Raw genomic sequence first — 19854 nt, 5'->3', positions numbered from 1 at the left:
GTGCTCTTAACCATAAGTCTCTCCAGTGCCTCGTTTATTTTAGGAGAGGACGTAAAGCAGGGATTTCAAATTATTCTACCTAAGCGGTTAGCCAACTGTCTTTTACATTTATTTTTAACTTCTTTGTCTTTTAAAGTTTCTTTTATATTTATGTATTATTAATTTATTTTGGCAGTACCTGGAACTGAGCCTAGGGCCTCCCAAAGACTGGGCAACTCCCCTTGGCCTATATCCTTGGACCTCTTTTTAAATTTTGAGACAGGGTCAAACTGAAGCCTCAGCTTTCCAACTAGTCAAGCTTAAGAGGCTGTCCCATTAGGCCCAGCTGTTCTCGGCATCTTTTGCTGGTAGTTCACTACTGTTCCTGTATTTCTCATGTGCTGAAATCCCACACGGAAGACATCTATCTATCCCCTTTTTTTTCTTTCTTTCTTTTTTTTTTTTTGGGGGGGGGTGTTATTCGAGACTGGGTTTCTCTGTGTAGCTTTGGAGCCTATCTTATCAAGGAACTCACTCCGTAGACCAGGCTGGCCTTGAACTCACAGAGTTCCACCTTCCTCTGCCTCCCGAGTGCTGGGATTAAAGGCGTGCACCACCACGGCCTGGCCCTATCTTTAATTAGCCATCCTATTTCAATGACTGCTGGGCCTGCTCCCAATCCATCCCATTTACTATCACGTGAGATCTGGTGTGAGAATTGTTTGTGGAAGGGTGTGAGGTAGAACTCAGAAGTTGCTGTGTGCTCAGCATGTACAAGGTCATGAATTCAAATCCTAGTATCAGAAAATAAATACAAATTTTTTAATTAAAAAATATTTTTAAATTGTGTGTGGTGTGTGTTGTGGGGGGTGCCTGTTGGAAGTCAGAAGGCACTGGATCCCTTGGAGATAGAGCTGCAAGTGTTTGTAAGTCACCTGATGTTGGTGCTAGGGACTGAGCTCAAGATCTCTGGAAGAACAGTGCCTGCTCTTCACTGACACAGCTCTTTAGACCCCAGCAGTAATAAATTCTTACTATTAAATTCATTACCGTGAGCTGGGTGGTGGTGGCACACGCCTTTAATCCCAGCACTTGGGAGGCAGAGGCAGGCAGATCTCTGTGAGTTTGAGACCAGCCTGGTCTACAAGAGCTAGTTCCAGGACAGGCTCCAAAACCACAGAGAAACCCTGTCTCGAAAAACAAAAAATAAATAAATAAATAAAAATAAATTCATTACTGTGCATTAAATTTACAGCTAGAGTGACTCCCCCTGAATATTATCATTATATTCTATTTCTTTCTATTCTAAGATCTCTGAAGTACTGTATTATAGGTGTGCACCATCACACACAGTCCGATTTAAGATTCTCACAGCTACATTTCTCTTTTTTGATTAATTAAAAACTTTTTTCATACAATGTACTTTGACCCTATTTTTTCCCCTCCCAGCTACAATTCTTGATACGAACATTTTTTTCTTAGCTAGGTGTAGTGGTACCTAACTTATTCATCCCAGCACTCAAGAAGCAGAGGCAGGCAAACTTCTGTAAGTCTGGGGATAGCCTGCTCCACCCAAAGAGTTCCACGACGGCCAGGACTACATAGTGAGAACCTGTTTCAAAATAAAAACAGGGCTGGAGAGATGGCTCAGTGGTTAGAGCACTGGCTGTTCTTCCAGAGGCCCTGAGTTCAATTCTCAGCAACCATGTGGTGGTTCACAACTATCTGTAATAATATCTGGTGCCCTCTTCTGGAGCGCAGGCAGAACACTGTATACATAATAAATACACCTTTAAACAGAGCAGTGGTGGCACAGGCCTTTAATCCTAGCACTCAGGAGACAGAGACAGGCAGATCTTTCTGAGTTCGAAGCCAGCCTGGTTTACAGAGTGACTTCCAGGATAGGCTCCAAGGTTACACAGAGAAATCCTGTCTCAAAAAACCAAACCAAAACCAAAACAAATAAAACTTTTCATGACCTGTGATTCTTGTCTGATTTTGTTCTCAAAATCAGCTGCTTCAGAAAATGAAGCATCTGTTCATTTTTATTTATATATATTATATGTTATTTATAATCTTTATTATTGCCTATGTTTTTACAGCATTAAATATCAAGCTGAGCTCAAGGCCAGTGTGGCCTACAGAGTGAATTCCAGGACAGCCAGGGCTACACAAGGAAATTCTGTTTCACTCCCCCCCCCCAAAAAAAACCCCACCAATCCCTGAGCTCAAAAACCTACCCATCTCTGGGCTTGCTGCAAGTTTAGGACTTGAAATCCCACCAATTCCCACCCTGGAAACTCCCTGGAAAACTCCTCCCCCAAGAGACCCAGAATAAGCCTGTCTCCTGCTCAGTTCTCTGCTGCTTCTCACCTGAGTCACCCTCTTGTGAGAGGTTTGCTGTGTGGTGTGACTTCATGACATCCTTGGCTCCTGACTGCTAGGATACCTTTCCCCTCAGAGCTGCAACACTTACCCCATTTTTCCCCTTGAGACACAACCTCACTGTGTAGCTTTGGCAATCCTGGTACTTGGTGTGTAGCTCAAGTTAGCCTCAAACTTGCAGCAAACCTCCTGCCTCAGCTTCTCAAAGACTGGGGTTTTAGGCATGCACCATCAAACCCTGCCTGAAGTTTCAGTATACACTTTTTCTTTGTGAATTATCTTAAGCTATAAACCAACATTCATACAGAAAAAAATTTTTTAAATCATATTTTTATGTGTTCAGGTATTTTGCCTGCATGTACGCATGCAAAGGCTGAAAGAGGGTTTTGGAAGCCCTGGAACTGAAGCTACAGACAGTTGTAAATGGCTATGGAGGTGCTGGGAATCAAACCCAGGTACTCTGGAAGAGCAGCCAGTGCTCTGAACCACTTAGCCACCTCTCCAGCCCTAGAGACTACTTTCTTTTGTCCACTGCAACCACAGTCTGGCAACAGATGCAAGAATCCAGAAAAAGCACCTCTGAGGAGCAATATTTATGTGAAGTATGATGTATAAGGTAAAATGTGTTATTTACAGAATTTATAACAAACATATGTAGTTTGTGTTTTTAACATGGGGTCTCCTGTAGCCCAGACAAATCTAGAACTCTGTACATAGTGGACTTGAACTCTTAACCTTCCTACCTTTACCTCCTGAATGCTAGGGTTACAAGACATTATAGTTTGTTGCTAAATGTTTACCAGGAGCTACTACTGTCTAAGTTTCAACTTTCTTATCTTCAAGATGAGACCACAGTTGTCTCTAGTGGCAAATGCTTGTATTCCCAGCACTACGGTGGTGACAAAGGGGTCAGCCTGCACTACACTATGGGAGACTCTGTTGCAAGCCAAACACACAACAAAAACAGGACAATAACACCTGGCTCCAGGGTGTTGGTCTATGAACCTGAAGCATTTGGAGGGGGTCTAATCCAGTACCAACACACACACCCCTCCACCATTCCTAGCGAGGGCAGCAGAAGAGGGAAACTTGCTTCTTCACCCAGGAATCTACCATCTCCGCCACCACAAATCTTGTCTCTGGGTTCTATAACCCACCCCTGACCCTAAGCCCCCACCCCATGACCTATCTGCTCAGTCATCTTGCTTTTTATTTCCATGTTTCTTAGACAATTTCTCCCTGATAGAAAAACATACTGACTTCTCTCAGAGGCTACAAAGTAAACAAAAATGTTCTTACCTAATCCCAAGCTACCATCTCACCTGCTCGGGCATCTGTAACTGAGACTCGGCTCTCAGGGCTCCTCCTGCTAGGTGCATCCTAAAGCAATCACTTCAATAGGGTGAATCTGATCCCTGAAACATCTTTACTGAGGGCTGGCCAGATTGCTGCCAGATTTGACAATCTGAGTTCAACCCGTAGGACCCACGGGGCAGAAGGAAAGAACTGCTGGGGCTGGAGAGATGGCTCAGAGGTCAGGAGCACACACCGCTCTTCCGCAGGGACCTGTGTTCGGTTCCTGGCACCCACATCAGAAGGCTCAAAACCATCTGTAAGTCTAGGGACATCTGACACCTCTTGCCTCTTTGGGTAACTGCAGTCATGGCCACAGACTCATACATGCACGTAATGAACAGAAATAAAATTTATAAAGCCCAAACTGCTCCTGTCCAGCAAAGTAGCATTTTTCTCCAGCATTCCCTTGGGCCTCTGATGACTCCATCTTTTCCCTGAAGACCTAAATAATACAAAGCCTTCCCACAGTCCGGTCACCACTAGGATCCACTATCGGCCACTCTCCTTCTGTTTCAACATGTACTTGTGAAGGTGGCTCCTACCTCTGTGTTACTGGGTGTCACAGAGCATATTTCTCCCCTTCTTTCTTCCTATGGGAAGTTCACCTGGCATGTGGAGCCTGATCTCACCACCCCTGACCCTAGACAGGGGCTATGAGGACAGCCATATCCCAGCCATTGCCAACGGTGGCTATAGGAAGTGGAAGAATTGCTTCGTGATTCATCCTTACTACAAGACACACAGACTTCCAAGAAAGATGGATATTTTTATAGCCTCCATGTGGCCATTACTGGAGGACCATTTTCAGCCGTCACCATCCCCAGCAAATTCATCCGTGTCTTTGCCTGAAGCTATCTTGGACTTCAAGCCAAAGCCCAGTTCATCACTTTTCCTCCTCAGACCACTCCAACTTGGGAGAGGGGCTTTCTTGATACAAAAATCTCAGCTCCCCTCCTCAATGCACACCTCCTGTTGCCAAACTCCCAATAAGGTAGTCACGAGCACCAAAGTTCTAAAGGTGTGTGTCTTTATGTTGTCCCTGGCCCCATTGTCACAACACTCGGCACACTGATATTCCTCCCCAAGCACCTGTAGAAACCTCTCCTAGGACAACGGTCATCCTAGTGTGAGACCTGCCTAAACAGCTCCGAGGGCTCTCCATCCAGCCCCTGCAGCTGCACCACCCCAGCCTGGCTGCACCTGACGCCACTTGCGGTGCTGGACCAACCACATGTTTCTTGACAGCTCCCCCAACCCCCACACACCCAAAGAAGTTTTAAAGAGACATGGGTTGGACCTGGGCAGCCAGTCTGCAGGTACCCCTCAGCCTGGGGTTACTTCCAAGGACCTTCTCAGTCAGAGTCAGCTACCTCATAACAAAGGGTGGGACGTGGTGGCCCAGTTCCTAGGTCTCCATACTTGCATCTTGGCTTGCTTTCCCAGCTGTGGTCCCAGCCCTTCCCCCTCACATGTTCTCTCCTCAGCCTCCAGGACTCCCAGTCCTCCTCCTCCACGCCTCAGAGCCTTCGCTTGCAGTTCCCATGACTAGAACGCCTCCCTCCCTTGATTACAAGGTGAATCCCCATTCATCTGAGAGCATCTGTCACCAGTGTCATCTCCCTTACAACCTCTCCCAAATCCAAGCGCTGCTTCTCTCCCTTCGTCATTCATGCAAACGTTTATTGAGGGCCATTACACGCCAGGCACTGTAATTAGAAAGATAACACGCCCACTCTGCCTTTGAGTGTGGTTGAGAAGGCAGACGTATAAACACAGCGAGTAGGAAAAAGTTTATTGTTTTCTAGGTTTCATCTTTTCTTCTTGTAAAAATAATGCGCACCAAGGCTACAACACTCCAGAGGTATAAAGTGAGTCCCTTGACGTAACTATTACTAATACTTTCATACGTAATTATCTAGGCTGTGTTCGGTATTTAAAGTCAGGTGTCCACATATTATTTTGCTTGATTTCCTTTGGACATCTGTGTACACATATTTCACAGCCTCATCTCATCTTTGATGGCTACAGAGCAAGCAAACATATGGTCACGCCATGATGGACTCACTGCTGATAACCGAGGCTTAGGTTGTGTTCAGTGTGCGTAACCCCCAGCAGTGTTACAGAGAAATCCCCACCAAGTGCGCAGGTGCCTCGGCAGGGGGACATTCCAGAGGCAGCATATTAACTTGACACTGTCCCTGCAAGTATCCAAGAGCACCCTGAACAGATACAAAACAGTGCCACTTGCGGATGGACCGCCCACAGAGGGGCCCTAGAAGGTGATTCAAAGGATTCAAAGGATTCAAAGGAAGCAAGAATTTTCCAAATAGAGGCCTTGGGGGGGGGGGTGCTCTGGGCAAAGGGAGCTACAGATTCTGAGGATTGGTTGTGAAAATTCCCAGCAAGGTCTGAAGGACTGGATGGGGCTGGAACAGGGATCACAGGCAAGTCATGACAAGTCCTGCGTGCCCAGATGAGACAGTCCCAGGGACTCGTCGGCTTCACCTAGAGCACTTAGAGCACCTAGAGCACTTAGCCTGGTGCACCTTGGCAGTGAACTGCCCTGCTACTCTTTGGCCTCAGTCCTAGGACCTTTCCCAAGAAGTCTCAAGAGATGGCAAACGAGAAGGCACTAACGGATGGAAAGGCTCCATCACAGTAGAAGGAACCCCTTCCTCAGCCCTACCCCCATGTCAACAACTAATCGGCCTTCTTCCCCATACTGTGTGGGCCCTGAAGAAGGCAAACAAATGTTCTCCTCCTTCTTCCTGGGTTTCAGAAGTCAATGCAGTGGCTGGTCTTTGCCAACAGAGTATTTCCCAGCATCCTCATAGACAGACATAGTGGAGTTCTGTTTAGAGCTCTAAGCAGGCCAGGATGTCGCCAAGCTTGCTCTGTCCTTGGGTAAGCTAATGGAAGAAACTCAAAGTCTCCCATAGGCTGGCCACTGACTGGAGAAGCATGCGATCCTGATCCTGACAGCTTTGGACTACATGCTGACTGCGCCCCATGAGCCAGGCAATTGCTTAACACTATACATGCAAACTCACTTAATCCTGTTGGTGCCTCTGCGGTACAAATGTAAACAATGCCAGTGGAGCAAGGGAGCACTGGTGGCAGAGCTGCTCTTGGGCTACCCGGTAGGGGGCATGCGCCCATCTCACTGCACCCTGCTGTACTTGGCAGATGTGTGTGTGCCTGCAGCTGTGCCCTGCAGAGACAAGGATGGCAGCAGCTAGCTTTGGGTAGGGGCCTCAGTGTTCAGGTACTGTGAACTTGCAGGGCTGTGAGGCCTCCACCTCCTGATCACTTTCAGTAAATTTCATTGATTTGGGGCAGGCCACCCCAGTACCCTTCCCTGACCCCTTCTCCTACTTGTTTCCAGCTCATATGTTCTGTTTGTTTGTTTTTCTAGACAGGTTTTTTTTGTAGCTTTGGAGCCTGTCCTGGAACTCATTCTGTAGACCAGGTTAGCCTCGAACTCACAGATGTCTGCCTACCTCTGCCTCTTGAGTGCTGCGATTAAAGGCGTGCGCCACTAACACCTGGTGATTGTTTTAATTTTAAAGTGTGTGTGTGTGTATGTACACGTATATGAATGTACACAAGCACACATGAGTGTGAATCCAGGTGCCTGCAGAGGCTAGAGGTGTTGAATCTCCCTGGAGTTAGAGTTACAGATGGTTGCAAGCCACTTAATATTGGTGCTGGAAATTTATTGGGTTCTTTGGAAGAGTAATAAGTACTCTTAATCACTGAACTGAGACACCTTGTGGTGTGTGTGTTGTGTGTGTGTGTGTGTTCACAGAGGCCAGAAGAGAGCGTCAGATTCCCTGGAACCGGAGTTAGAAGAACTGTGAGCTGCTCGATAAAGGTGCTGGCAACCAAACTCCAGTCCTCTGCAAGAGCAGCATTGATCCAGCCCTCCACCCCGGATGTCTGAGATGGAAAAGAAGGGGAGCAATGGAAGTAACTCAAGGTCTTGATGGGGAGTCTGCCTTGGAGCCTGGGACCAACAAACCCTCCTGAGCCTGTGAATAGTGTCTTCTGTGAGGACACACTCACTTCCTAGTACGATCTTGTCCTGCATTAGCTAATGGGACAGGAAGTGCCTGTCACCGGGGCAGGGTCAAGGAAGAGTGGTGGCTGGGTAGGAAGGGAACAGACTCTTACCTTGGCTTCGAAGAAGTTCTTGGCACCTCGGACACCCTCCAGGGCAACGTCGATCTCAGAGAGCTTGGCCAACGCCAGCAGCCCACTGTCCTCCTGCAGCTCACCGGCAGCAGCCTTGTGAAAAATGAGCAGGAACTGCGGAAGGGAGAGGCCCAGAGGGTTGCTGTTATCCCGGATGTCTCACCAACACGTGTGCAATATACCCTCTGGCCTGAGCAAATGACATTCTTGTCAAACATTTGAAAAGGGTGGGTTTTAAAAAATATTTATTTTTAATTCTGTGCACATGGGTGTGTGCGCACGTTTGGATGCAGGTGTTCACAGGCTGCAGAAGAAGGCGCTGCCCCCCCTGGAGCTGCGGTTCCTGGAAGTTGTGAGCTGCCTGATAGAGGGACTAGGAACCAAACTTGGATCCTCTGCCAGAGCAGCAAGCACCCTTAGCCATCTTCCCTACCTGGGAAGGACATTTATATCTATGTATACGTGGAGAATTATTTTGTCCCTTACCAGATCATCAAAACCAAAAAGAGGGGAGGGGCTAAGGGCATAGCTCAGTGGTAAAGCAATGCTTAGTATGTGTAAATCCCCAGAACCAAATAAATTAATTGAATTAAATATTGTTCTCTGACCCATCCTGCAATGCCACTGATGGGAATCTATCCCTCAAAAATCCAAACAATAAGGCTGCAGATTAGCCCAGTTGGTAGAAAGCCCCGGGTTCAATCCCTAGTAAATACTGCATGAACATGGTGGTATAGGCCTGTAATCCTAGCGTTTATTCATTTCTTTGAGACGAGGTCTCACTATGCAACCTTGGCTGGCCTAGAAGTGGCTAACTATATACCAGAAATCCACTTGTCTGCCTGTCTCTTAAGTGCTGGGATTGAAGGCATATGCCCGGCTCTCTCTCTCTCTCATTCATTCATTCATTCATTCATTCAGTGTTTGTGTATGTGTGTGTACCATGGTACACACGTGGAGGTCAGAGGACAGTTTACAGGAGTTGGCTCTCTTCCACCATGTAAGGCCGTGAGACTAAAGGGGTCATCAGGCCTGGCCTTTACCCACGTGAGCCATCTCACTGCCGCTCCTCCCCACCCCATCTTTTTAATATCTCTTAGCCACCTGTTTTTCTCACGTGCTCTGTTCTTGCATGAGACTGCCTACCTTTCTTGTGGTTTACTAAGAGATCTTTGTAGGCCTTAGTCTGTTTTAAATGCTTTAGTTCTGCCGCTTGTCATCTAACTAGGCTGTGGCTATGGCTGTTTTATTTGTTTATACACACATGTGGAGGTCAGAGGATAACCTGTAAGAGTCAATTCTCGCCTTTCATTGTGTGAGTCCCTGGGATCGAACTCAGGTCAGCAGGCTTGACAGCAAGTGTCTCTACCCACTGAGCCACCTCCCCAACCCTGTCCATTTTGATTTGTTTTTTGTTTTTGTTTTTGAGACAGGGTTCCTCTACATAGTCCTGACTGTCCTAGAACTCACTCTGTAGACCAGTCTGGTCTCAAGCTCATAGAGATCTATCTGTCTTGGCCTCCGGAATGCTAGGATTAAGGGTGTGCAACCACATTCAGCTGTTTTCCAATCTTTTAAGATGAGAGGATCCCACTATGTTGCTGGTCTCAATGGATACTCCAACATTGGCTTCTGGAGTGAGTGGATCAAAAGGTGTGTGCCGCCGCCATTCCTGGCTTTTTTTGGTTTGTTTTTCGAGACAGGGTTTCTCTGTGTAGCCCTTTCTGTTCTGAAACTCACTCTGTAGACCAGGTTTGCCTCACCTGCCTCTGCATCCCTGAGTGCTGGGATTAAAGGCGTGTGCCACCATTGTCCAGCTCCTGGCTTCTTTATGGTATCTTCTGACTCAGAAAAGTTTTACATAAAATTTGCCAAATGCTTTTCTTTCCTCTTACCAGAGACAGGCTTAGAAAAACCTTCCCCAACACCAAGGTTACATAAACAGTCAGGTATGTTACTGTCTAGTATTTTTATGGCTTTTTAAAAAAACATGTAAATATTTAATCTCTGCAATGTATTCTGTTCTATTGCGAAGGTAATCATTAACCTTATTTTCTTCCAAATAGTTACTTAGTAAGCCCCACATTTATTGCATAATCCACTGTCTTCCTCCACATTCAAAATGTGTGATCCGAACAAAGCAACTCTTAGAGGGCATCTGTATTAGGGTCCCCACAGGATAAATTCTTAAAGACCAGTCTCTCCTCTACCTGACCCTATCTACCTGGGCTACTTTCTAATTATTTAGTTCCCTTCTTTAGGTGTTTTTATAAAGCTAGCATGCTGGTTTACACACAACAGGAGGAAGAGATAGGAGGATTGCCAAGAGCTTCAGGCCAGCATGGGCTATGGTATGAAACTCTAGCCCCAAACAAAACAAAACAAAAATCTATGAATTTTCTTCGTTTTGTATATGTGCATGTCATGGAATATACATGGAGGTCAGAGGACAACTTTGTTGTTCTATCTACCATGTGCATCCCCAAGACTGAATTCAGGTTGTCAGGATTTGCCCCCACAAAAATCTACAAGTTGGGGAGAAGCAAGGGAGACATGGATCCACAGTTAAGGGTGCTCAGGCTCTTTCCCAGCACCCAAACCATCCCTAACGCCAGTTGTAGGGGATCTGAGACCCTCTTCTGGCCTTTGTGAACACTAGGTACACATACAGCCAAAACATTTATATATGGGGCTGGAGAGATGGCTCAAAGGTCAAGAGCACTGGCTGCTCTTCCAGAGGTCCTGAATTCAATTCCCAGCAACCACATGGTAGCTCACAACCATCTACAATCTACAATGAGATCTGGTGCCCTCTTCTGGCCTGCAGGCATATATACAGACAGAACATTGTATATATAATAAATAAACCTTAAAAAAGAAAGTGTCGGGGCTGGAGAGATGGCTCAGAGGTTAAGAGCATTGCCTGCTCTTCCAAAGGTCCTGAATTCAATTCCCAGCAACCACATGGTGGCTCACAACCATCTGTAATGAGGTCTGCTGCCCTCTTCTGGCCTGCAGGCATACACACAGACAGAATATTGTATACATAATAAATAAATAAATAAGTTTCTACACATAAAATAAAATAAATCTTTAAAAACTACAGATTTATCTAAGCACGTGTAATTTCTATGGATACCATCATCCCTATTTATAAATGGATGGGCCCAAAGTGGTTTCTCCAGGTTTTCAGATGCTATTGAGAGCATGTACAGAGGGCAGATACAGCCATCTTCCCTAAAGAATGCCTTTTCTGAAAGACAGTCAAACACTTCAACAGGCTTCCTAAATCCCAACTCCAGTGTCTTGGCTCCCGGGGCTACAACATCCTCTTTGCTAGGAAGCCTGCCTTGAGCCTGCATTTCCTGCTCGGTCCTCCCTCTGCTGTGGACACTGGTAAAGATCAACCCCAGAGGTGAAGTGAGATGTTCGGGGACAGAAATGCCACCACCTTCACCCACCTGCAGCTTCCAACTCTCTCACTAGAGGCCGGCAAAGACTCAGTCTGCGGCAGATTCTTAGAGCCAGCACATGGGCTGGAGAGGAAGCAAGCCTGCTAAAGGAGGCCAGGCGTCTGTCCGGCAATGGGATGGAGGCCAGGAGGGTGGGGACAGCCGTGACTGCTGCATTTCTCATGGTTCTCTCTGTTCTCATCAAAGAGATGGATGAGGTAAAGGCTTCAGCATTGTGAGCCGTGGGAGGAGTAAATGCCTGCTCCTCAGCGCCTGGCTCCTGTGATGCTTTGGTCCCTAGTCCAACAGTGTGAAGAGGTGGTGGCCGTAAGAAGGCCAATAGGCCACTGAGAGGGAGGATGCTTTTCTTAGACTGGCATTCCTGTTCTCTCACCATGACGATCTTCCCTCCACACTCGCCCTGTGCCTACCACCCTGAGTTCAAACTGCACACAGCCTCGACCACGAGCTTTGCAGAGGCCGGTGCCTTGCCCTGGGTCTCCCAGAACTGCAGGCCCGGGCAAACTTTTTTTCTTTCTAAATAATCCAAGCTGGGTTGGTCTGTTGGCAACAAAAGAAACGAGGCCAAACACCTAACTGTCCTCAAAGTACTTCACTTACCGGAGGTCTCCAGGAGGAGAGCTACCTTCTACAGCAACACTTCTCAGAGATTCAGGCAGAGATTCAGGCAGACGACTCAGGGCGGAGGGAGCACTGTCCTAGCTCAGCACCCAGAGACTCTCTCTCCATTCCCCAAGACTCAGTTTTCTCATTTCTAAAGTGGAGGCAGGGCCAGCGAGATGGCTCAGAGTATTTGCCATCAAGACAATCAAGTTTGGTCCCCAGGGCCCACATGATGGAAGTTGCGCTCACATCCACGGGTGGGGGGTGGCACCCATGCACCCCTTCCCTTAACACAAAATAGTAGACAAAACAAATTTTTTTAAAAATGTAAGCGGAGGTGACACTGTTCACATTCACAGAAGGGCACTGTGAACCAGAAACATTAGCGGACCCCTTGGACCTTTCCCGGCACTGTTTGCTCTGAGCCCTGAGGTCCAAGACATCAGACATGCCAGATGACCACAGCGTCCCCATCCTAACTCGGGGGTCTCCAAAGCCAAGCCAGCCATAAAAGCAAAGAAAAAGAAAATCCAGTTCAACCCGAAAGCATCCAGCGTACCGGGCACTCCCATTTCGGCCATTATACTCCCTCACTGCCTTGAATGGCGGTCTCCTTCACTGCCCAGCCTTGTTTGTTTTCCTATTTATAGTCCACAAAGGCTGGCATGGTGTCGAGTTGGAAAATATCCGAGCTGTGACTCTGAGAAAAAGGGGGAGGGAAGGAGAGGTGGAGAACAAAGGCCGAGGGCAGAGGGAGCCAGCACAGTGTTGTGGACACTGTCCTGAGACTGAGGGAATGTTGAACCGCACAACTGCGGCTAGTGGTGTGCAAAAATACTTCCCGTGTTAGCGCTCTTCATTTATTTTTTTTTAATATCTATCTATTTATTTATTTATTATGTACACAATATTCTGTCTGTGTATGCCTGCAGGACAGAAGAGGGCACCAGACCCCATTACAGATGGTTGTAAGCCACCATGTGGTTGCTGGGAATTGAACTCAGGACCTTTGGAAGAGCAGACAATGCTCTTAACCTCTGAGCCATCTCTCCAGCCCCCAGCACTCTTCATTTGTAAGTGACAGACATACATTACTTATTTTAGGACAAAGGAGGTAACGCACTATAGAAAAGGGATATGGCGAGACCCCAAGGGTGGGCTGGCCAAATAGTCCAGCAGGTGCTTGCTGCCAAGACTGACAACCTGAGTTCAAGCCCTGGGCTGACATAACAGAAGGGGGAGAGCTGACTCCAACAAGTTATCCTCTGCTCTTCACACACGCACGGCGGCACATGTGCCCCATACGGTAAATAAGGTTAGAAAACGTTTAAAGAAGAACCCCCAAGGGGAAAGCTAGGTGTGATGGTGCAAGCCTGTAATCCCAGCACTTAGGAGGTAGAGGCAAGAGAATCAGGAGTTCAAGGTCATCCTCAGCTGAGTCTGAGGCCAGCCTTCCCTACCTAAGACCCTGTCTTCAGGGATGGAGAAATGGCTCCAGCAGTTAACAGCATTTGTTGCTCTTGCAGAGAACCTAAGTGTGAGTCTCAGTTCCCACATGGAAGCTCACTACGGTTTGGAATTCCAGTTCCAGGAGATCTGGTGCTCTGTTCTGGCCTCCAAGGCACCGGACGCACACGTATATACAGAATGTACGTATAGACGTCATAAAATAATAATTTGTAAACAATGTTTTTAAGACCCTGTCTTAACTCTCCCCACCCCTAATATCACACACACACACACACACACACACACACACACACACACACACACCAGCAGACTACGGTGATACATGCCTATAATCTCTAACACTAAGGAGGCTAATATAGAAAGATTGCTATGTGTTCAAAGTCAGCCTGGGCTACACAGTGAGTTCTAAACTAGTCTACAGAGTGTGATTCTGTCTCAAAAAAAAAAAAACAAAAACAAACAAAAAACAGTACTCCAAAGTGACCAGGCATGTGGTACAAGCCTACAGGATCAGCACTTGGGGAGCTAAAAGAGAATCAAATGTCTGAAGCCAGCCTGGGATAGATTTTGCTTCCAGAAAAATAGAACTTTCTCAAGGAACACACACTGCTCTAACAGCCTGAAGTCTTCCTGCAGGCCCAGGTGGTTTTTGCCATGGGTATACAGAACAAAGCAAATCACAGAGCAGGGTCAAGCTTGTGGGGGGGGTCTAGATGGTCACAGGTCTTTATATACAGTCCACAGATGCAGGACAATCTAGATGTGGGACCAAGACAGGGCTTGGAGCTCACAAAGGATTGATGTGAATGTCACTGGAGCTTCTCACAGGGGTCAAGAGCTGACAAAACTGCCTTGGAAGTCTCTAAGCCTTGGCTGTCCACATCTGCAAGAAATGGCCACACAGAAGCTACTGAAAGATGGCCAAGCAGCTTAGATTCAGATGGATCACCTATAGGTGGCCTCTGAATGAAACAGGAGAGAGGAAGCCGGAGAGATGGCTCAGTGGTTCAGAGTACTGCTCTTGCTAGAAAGATGTCTAAGTCATGGGTCAGTGTTGGAATTCAAAGAAAAAAAAAGAGTACTGCTCTCAATCCCAAGGGCCTGGCTGATTCAGAACCTACAACTGGAAAACGGAAAATGGTCTATTTCTATCATCCTGCCATTAGGATGCTGTCACAAGTTATATGACATCATGTCCAACCGAAACATCACAAAGTCTTCCAATAAAACCTATACATACCAAAAAACATTATATAAGAAGTCAAACAAAGTGGCTCATAGGCAGAAACTCATAGCAATCCTCCTGTCTCAGTCTTCATGTACTGGGATTCTAGACATAAGCTACCATGAAAGATTTTTTTTTTTGAGACAGGTCTCATGTAATTCACTATGTAAGCTGAGGCTAGCCTTCAACCCATGATCCTCCTCTATCTCCTAAGTGCTGGGATTATTGGAACATGCCACCCACACAATTTACAAAAGACGTATTTAAAAGCCGAGCTGAAGACTAAATATCCTTTCAAAGAGCATTCTCAAGAGGCAAACCCATTTGCACTCAGGGGCTGTGGGCTGTGTGTGTGTGTGGGGGGGGGGGGGTTAGCTTGTCACACTCAGCTGGCCACAGGTACCTCCCGGAAGCTGAGCTTGCCATCGAAGTCCTCATCCACCTCTTTGATCATACTCTTCAGGCCCAGGTGGGTCTGGGGAGCCCCCAGCCTCTCCATCATGAGCTTCAGCTCCATCAGGTCGATAAAACCATCCCTTCCAGCGTCATACCTGCACGGTCAGAGGAGGCAAGGTCAGGGCAAAACAATACACGTTGCTTTTCCAGATCTGTGACTCTTCTGGCTTTAGCCACTGAAAAGTAACTCAACTGCCACAGGCTTTGCAAGGCTTTTCAGACCACTTCACCGTAAGTGACCCTTAAGGCTATGTCATAAGAAGGGAACCCCCCACCAAGGCCACTTTATCAGAAGGACCCTTTAGGCTACCTCATCAGAAGACACCCCTCTTTTTTTTTTTTAAAGATTTATTTATTTATTATGTATACAACATTCCTTCCATGTATGTTTGTATGCCAGAAGAGGGCACCAGATCTCATTATAGATGGTTGTAAGCCACCATGTGGTTGCTGGGAATTGAACTCAGGACCTTTGGAAGAGCAGGCAATACTCTTAACCTCTGGGCCATCTCTCCAAGACACCCCTCTTTTAGCAAAAAGTGTGCTTTGCCTGCTCAAAACGGGCCTCGTTCACGGTGTTATTTTACCTCCTTCATGTCTTTCGCTTTCAGTCAACAGACACAGAGCCACCATCTCCAAATATTGGACTCTGGGCGTGCAGTGGGGCACACTCTGAAACCCAACACATGCTACACTCAACGACAGACCATCCCGGTGTCTCAGCCGCAGCCATTCCTAGCAAACCCCTCCCCCCCCCCCCCCCCCAGTCTGCGGCTTTGAAAGTTGCTTTCCACCCCACGGTGGCTGCGCAGTGGGCGTGGTCTCGCCTCAGGCTGTGCTTCCACTTCCCGGTCACTCATCTCCAGGCCTGAGTCCTCATGGCTGTGTGGGTGGCTATCCCCCCACCGTGGCCAGCCCCTCACTCTAGCCACAGACGGCTGCCTGGAAATAAGACCAGCTTCATGAAATGAAAGGTTTACCTTGACCCCTTCTCTGTGGGCCAGCCATCTTCAGATGCCTGATCCGTGACTCCTCCCAGCTCCTTCTTACCCAGGTCCCCTTTCAACACAGACGGCCTCATGGGACTGCCCAAGGGCTCTGTGGCTCACTTCCCAAAGAGTACTTCTTATATTTCCTGTTGCTTCCTACTTCCCAGAAACCCCTTGTTCCTCAGGTTCTGAACATTTTGCTTTAAATAACAAATAAGAGGCCAGGAGCACCCGCCTTTAATCCCAGCACTCAGGGAGGTAGAGGCAGCTGGATCTCTGTGAGTTTGAGGCCAGTCTGGGTCTACAGAGCAAGTTCCAGGAAGTCCAGGGTTACACAGAGAAACCCTGTCTTGAAAAACAAAAACAAAAAGAACAAAACAAAACAAAGAATGAATCAACCAATGAGGTCTCTATAGCCAAGGGCTGGGGTCAGATGGGCTGATAAGCACAATGCTGCTCACCCGCTCACCCACGCGGTGCAGTATAGAATAGTTACAGAACGGAATGATCTTCAGCGGTAAAAAGGAAGAGAACTTTGATGTATGCTGCAGCACAGGTGACCCTCAGGGATGCCACAATAAGTGAATTCAGTCACAAAAGGACGGTAGGCAAACTCATAGAGACAGAAAGTTGAAGGCTGTTTTCTGGGGCTGGAGAGATGGCTGAATGGGTGAGGTTCAAGCTGGGACAAGGAAAGGGTCACATTACCAGTACAACCACTATACATGCTTAGTGCCCCCGAACTGTGTTCACTTGAATGGTTAAAATGGTCATTTTATTTCCTTTGTTTATTATTATGATGATGATTATTTTGGTTTTTCGAAATGGGGTTTTACTATAGCTTTGGAGCCTGTCCCGGAACTAGCTCTTGTAGGCCAGGCTGGCCTCAAACTCAGAGATCTGCCTGCCTCTGCCTCCCGAGTGATGCGCTCCACCACCGCCCAGCTATTATTTATTATTATTTCTAATGTGTAGCCCAGGCTGGCCTCGAACTTGTGATCCTCCTGCCTCTGCCTCCTTCAGCAAATCCTACCAGCATGTGCCACCACAACCGGCTATTTTTATTATTTTAGACTACGTGTATGTATATGAATCTGTGTGTGGGTATGTTCCCATGAGTGCAGGTACCCACAGAAGCCAGAAGCTTCACTTCATCCTGAGATGGAGTTACAGGAAGTTGTGAACTACCTGATGTGGGTGCTTGGAACCAAATTTGGGTCCTCAGAGCAGGGCTCACTCTTAACCACTGAGCCATCCACCATTCCCCCTCCCCACTTTCGTGTGTGTGTGTGTGTGTGTGTGTGTGTGTGTGTGTGTGTACATATACATATGTGCCTGTTCAGACAGGGCTCCGCTCTGTAGCTCAGACCAGCTTCCAGCTCACTCTGAACCTCCCAAGATCTGGACTGCAGCTGTGTGCAACTATACCCGCTTGAAGGAGTCATTTTTATTATGCACATATTACCATATTTCTAAAAAATTATATTCAGACTTTTCCACTATCCATCTGCCCCCACCCCCATAAAGAAAAAGTACCTCTGCTGAGAACCGTCACAATTCACTAAGAAATGTAGCCTGTGGGCAACTGAAAATCTAACCGTGGGCAGTGGCATTTAAAGCCCACATTGTCATGCTGGAGAAGGCGCCAGGCAAGACTCCCTGCCCCACTGACACCCTCCATTCTAGCCACAGAGGCTGATTCATGCTGTGCCACCCATTGCCAACACAAGGCCTCTCCTCTGTGACCTTCCGGCTCCCCAACAGCCTTCATTGTGTGTCCTTTTTTTGGTGCCAGAATTCACCGCCCTCTCCTATTGGCTGTTTCTTCCTCAAGCCCTTTGAGCCCCCACTGGGCAGAGTCTTGTTGTTGAGTTACTCTACAAAGCAGATAGTTAAGCTCTGTGTGTGACTGGTGATGACCTCTGAGAATCCTGTAATATGGGTGCCCTGTCTGTAGATTAACAGGTGCCTCCAGGTTTCCGGATGGGCCAGCCCAGGACCCGGAGGCATCAAAGGATGATGGGTGATCACTTAATAATGCCAAGTACCCAGGTATGATGGCCCATGCCTGTAATCCCAAACGTCCAGGAAGCTGAGGCAGAAATAGCTCAACGAATTTAAGGCCAACCTGTACTACACAGCTTGAGACACTACCTCAAAACAGGCAAATAGCTATTTTCACGGGTTAGCTGAAACTGACTCCGTGTAGACCTCATTTGCCTTCTTTTTTACTTAAAATTTAAAGATCTAGGGCTAGGAATATAACCCAGTGGTAAAGCCCTTATCTACATTGTGTGGGGCTCCAAATTACACTCCCAGAGCCAGGAAAAGAAATGTTTGAGTTATTTCCCTTTCTTGGAGATGCCACTTGGGAGTGGAGATGTGGCACAGTGGTTAAGAGCATATATTATTCTTGCAGAGGATCTAGTTCCCAGCACCCACCTGCCCCAACAAGGCCACACCTCCTATCAGTCACTCCCTATGGGCCAAGTGTTTATACACCTGAGTCTATGAGGGCCGGTCCTATGCAAACCGTCACAGTGGGTTTAAGAAAAAAAGGGCGGTGGTGGCGCACGCCTTTAATCCCAGCACTCGGGAGGCAGAGGCAGGCGGATCTCTGTGAGTTCGAGACCAGCCTGGTCTACAGAGCTAGTTCCAGGACAGGCTCCAAAGCCACAGAGAAACCCTGTCTCGAAAAAAAAAAAAAAAAAAAAAAAAGAAAAAAGAAAGGAAGAAAGAAAGAAAGAAAGAAAGAAAGAAAGAAAGAAAGAAAGAAAAAGGGGGGGCAGGAAGTTGGGTGGGTTGGGGAGTGGAGGTGGATCTGGAAGGAGTCAGGGGAGAGGTATTATTAAAAGGCATTGTCCTAATAAAAACTGGTCCCACTTTGGACATTGGGGTGCAAGTGTTCCTGTTTCAGTTTGCTTGTGATATGTCCAAAGTGAACTGCTGGGATGGCATACACTCATCTGCTTTTGAAACACAGATGTCAAGCTGGTCTAACAGAAAACCATGGCTAACCCTGATGTCCCTGCTCAGGTGAGCAAGGCTCTCCATTAGACACTTGCGGGAGACTCAAAGGTCCACTCTCCCAGACAATAAGGGGAACTGTCTGTTCCTGAGCCGTCTAAGGAAGGTGGTCTCAGATCTTGCTGGGGCATAACTGTCAGGGAAGGATCTGGGCCCAAAACATCTGAGCTGGGGCCAGTGAGAGGGCTCAGTGGGTAAAGGCCTGACATCTCAGAACCTACACAGAGGTGGAGGAGACAGCCAGCTCTTCCAAGTCATCTTCTGACCTCCACATGAGCGCCATGGTATATGGGCACATGCATGCATATATACACACACCACTACTAAAGCAAAAGATACAGGTAGGGAGGAAAGGATGCTGGCTTGCAGACCAGGAATAAAACACAGCAAGGGGGTCAAGGTGCTAAACAGAGAGTCACCTTACGACCCAGCAATTCCTCTGATGAAGCATGTATCTAAATTTTTCTACTATCAATAAAAATTCAGGAGTCAGATATTGGGGTAAAAACCCGATAGATCGGGCTGGAGAGATGGCTCAGTGGTTAAGAGCATTGCCTGCTCTTCCAAAGGTCCTGAGTTCAATTCCCAGCAGCCACATGGTGGCTCACAACCATCTGGAATAAGGTCTGGTGCCCTCTTCTGGCCTGCAGGCATACACACAGATAGACTATTGTATACATAACAAATCAATAAATAA

The 19854-nt window shown here is 47.3% G+C and overlaps 1 protein-coding gene across 1 annotated transcript in view; it reads right to left on the bottom strand.

Annotated features, from left to right (window-relative positions):
- The window catches only part of Efhd1 (EF-hand domain family member D1), a 47093-nt gene that overhangs the window by 4628 nt on the left and 22611 nt on the right, over nt 1-19854 (bottom strand). Inside the window, exons 2-3 of the mRNA XM_050123182.1 lie at nt 15089-15236; nt 7894-8028 (exon numbers count right to left, since the gene is read on the bottom strand). Of these exons, the coding sequence (XP_049979139.1) occupies nt 7894-8028; nt 15089-15236 (283 nt within the window). The remainder of the gene's footprint in view (nt 1-7893; nt 8029-15088; nt 15237-19854) is intronic.

The sequence above is a fragment of the Alexandromys fortis genome, unplaced genomic scaffold (genome assembly GCF_014885135.2).
Source record: "Alexandromys fortis isolate MF-2015 unplaced genomic scaffold, M_Fortis_MF-2015_v1.1 scaffold_213, whole genome shotgun sequence".
NCBI classification, from domain to species: Eukaryota; Metazoa; Chordata; class Mammalia; order Rodentia; family Cricetidae; genus Alexandromys; species Alexandromys fortis.
This window is presented reverse-complemented; position numbering and strand designations above follow the sequence as displayed.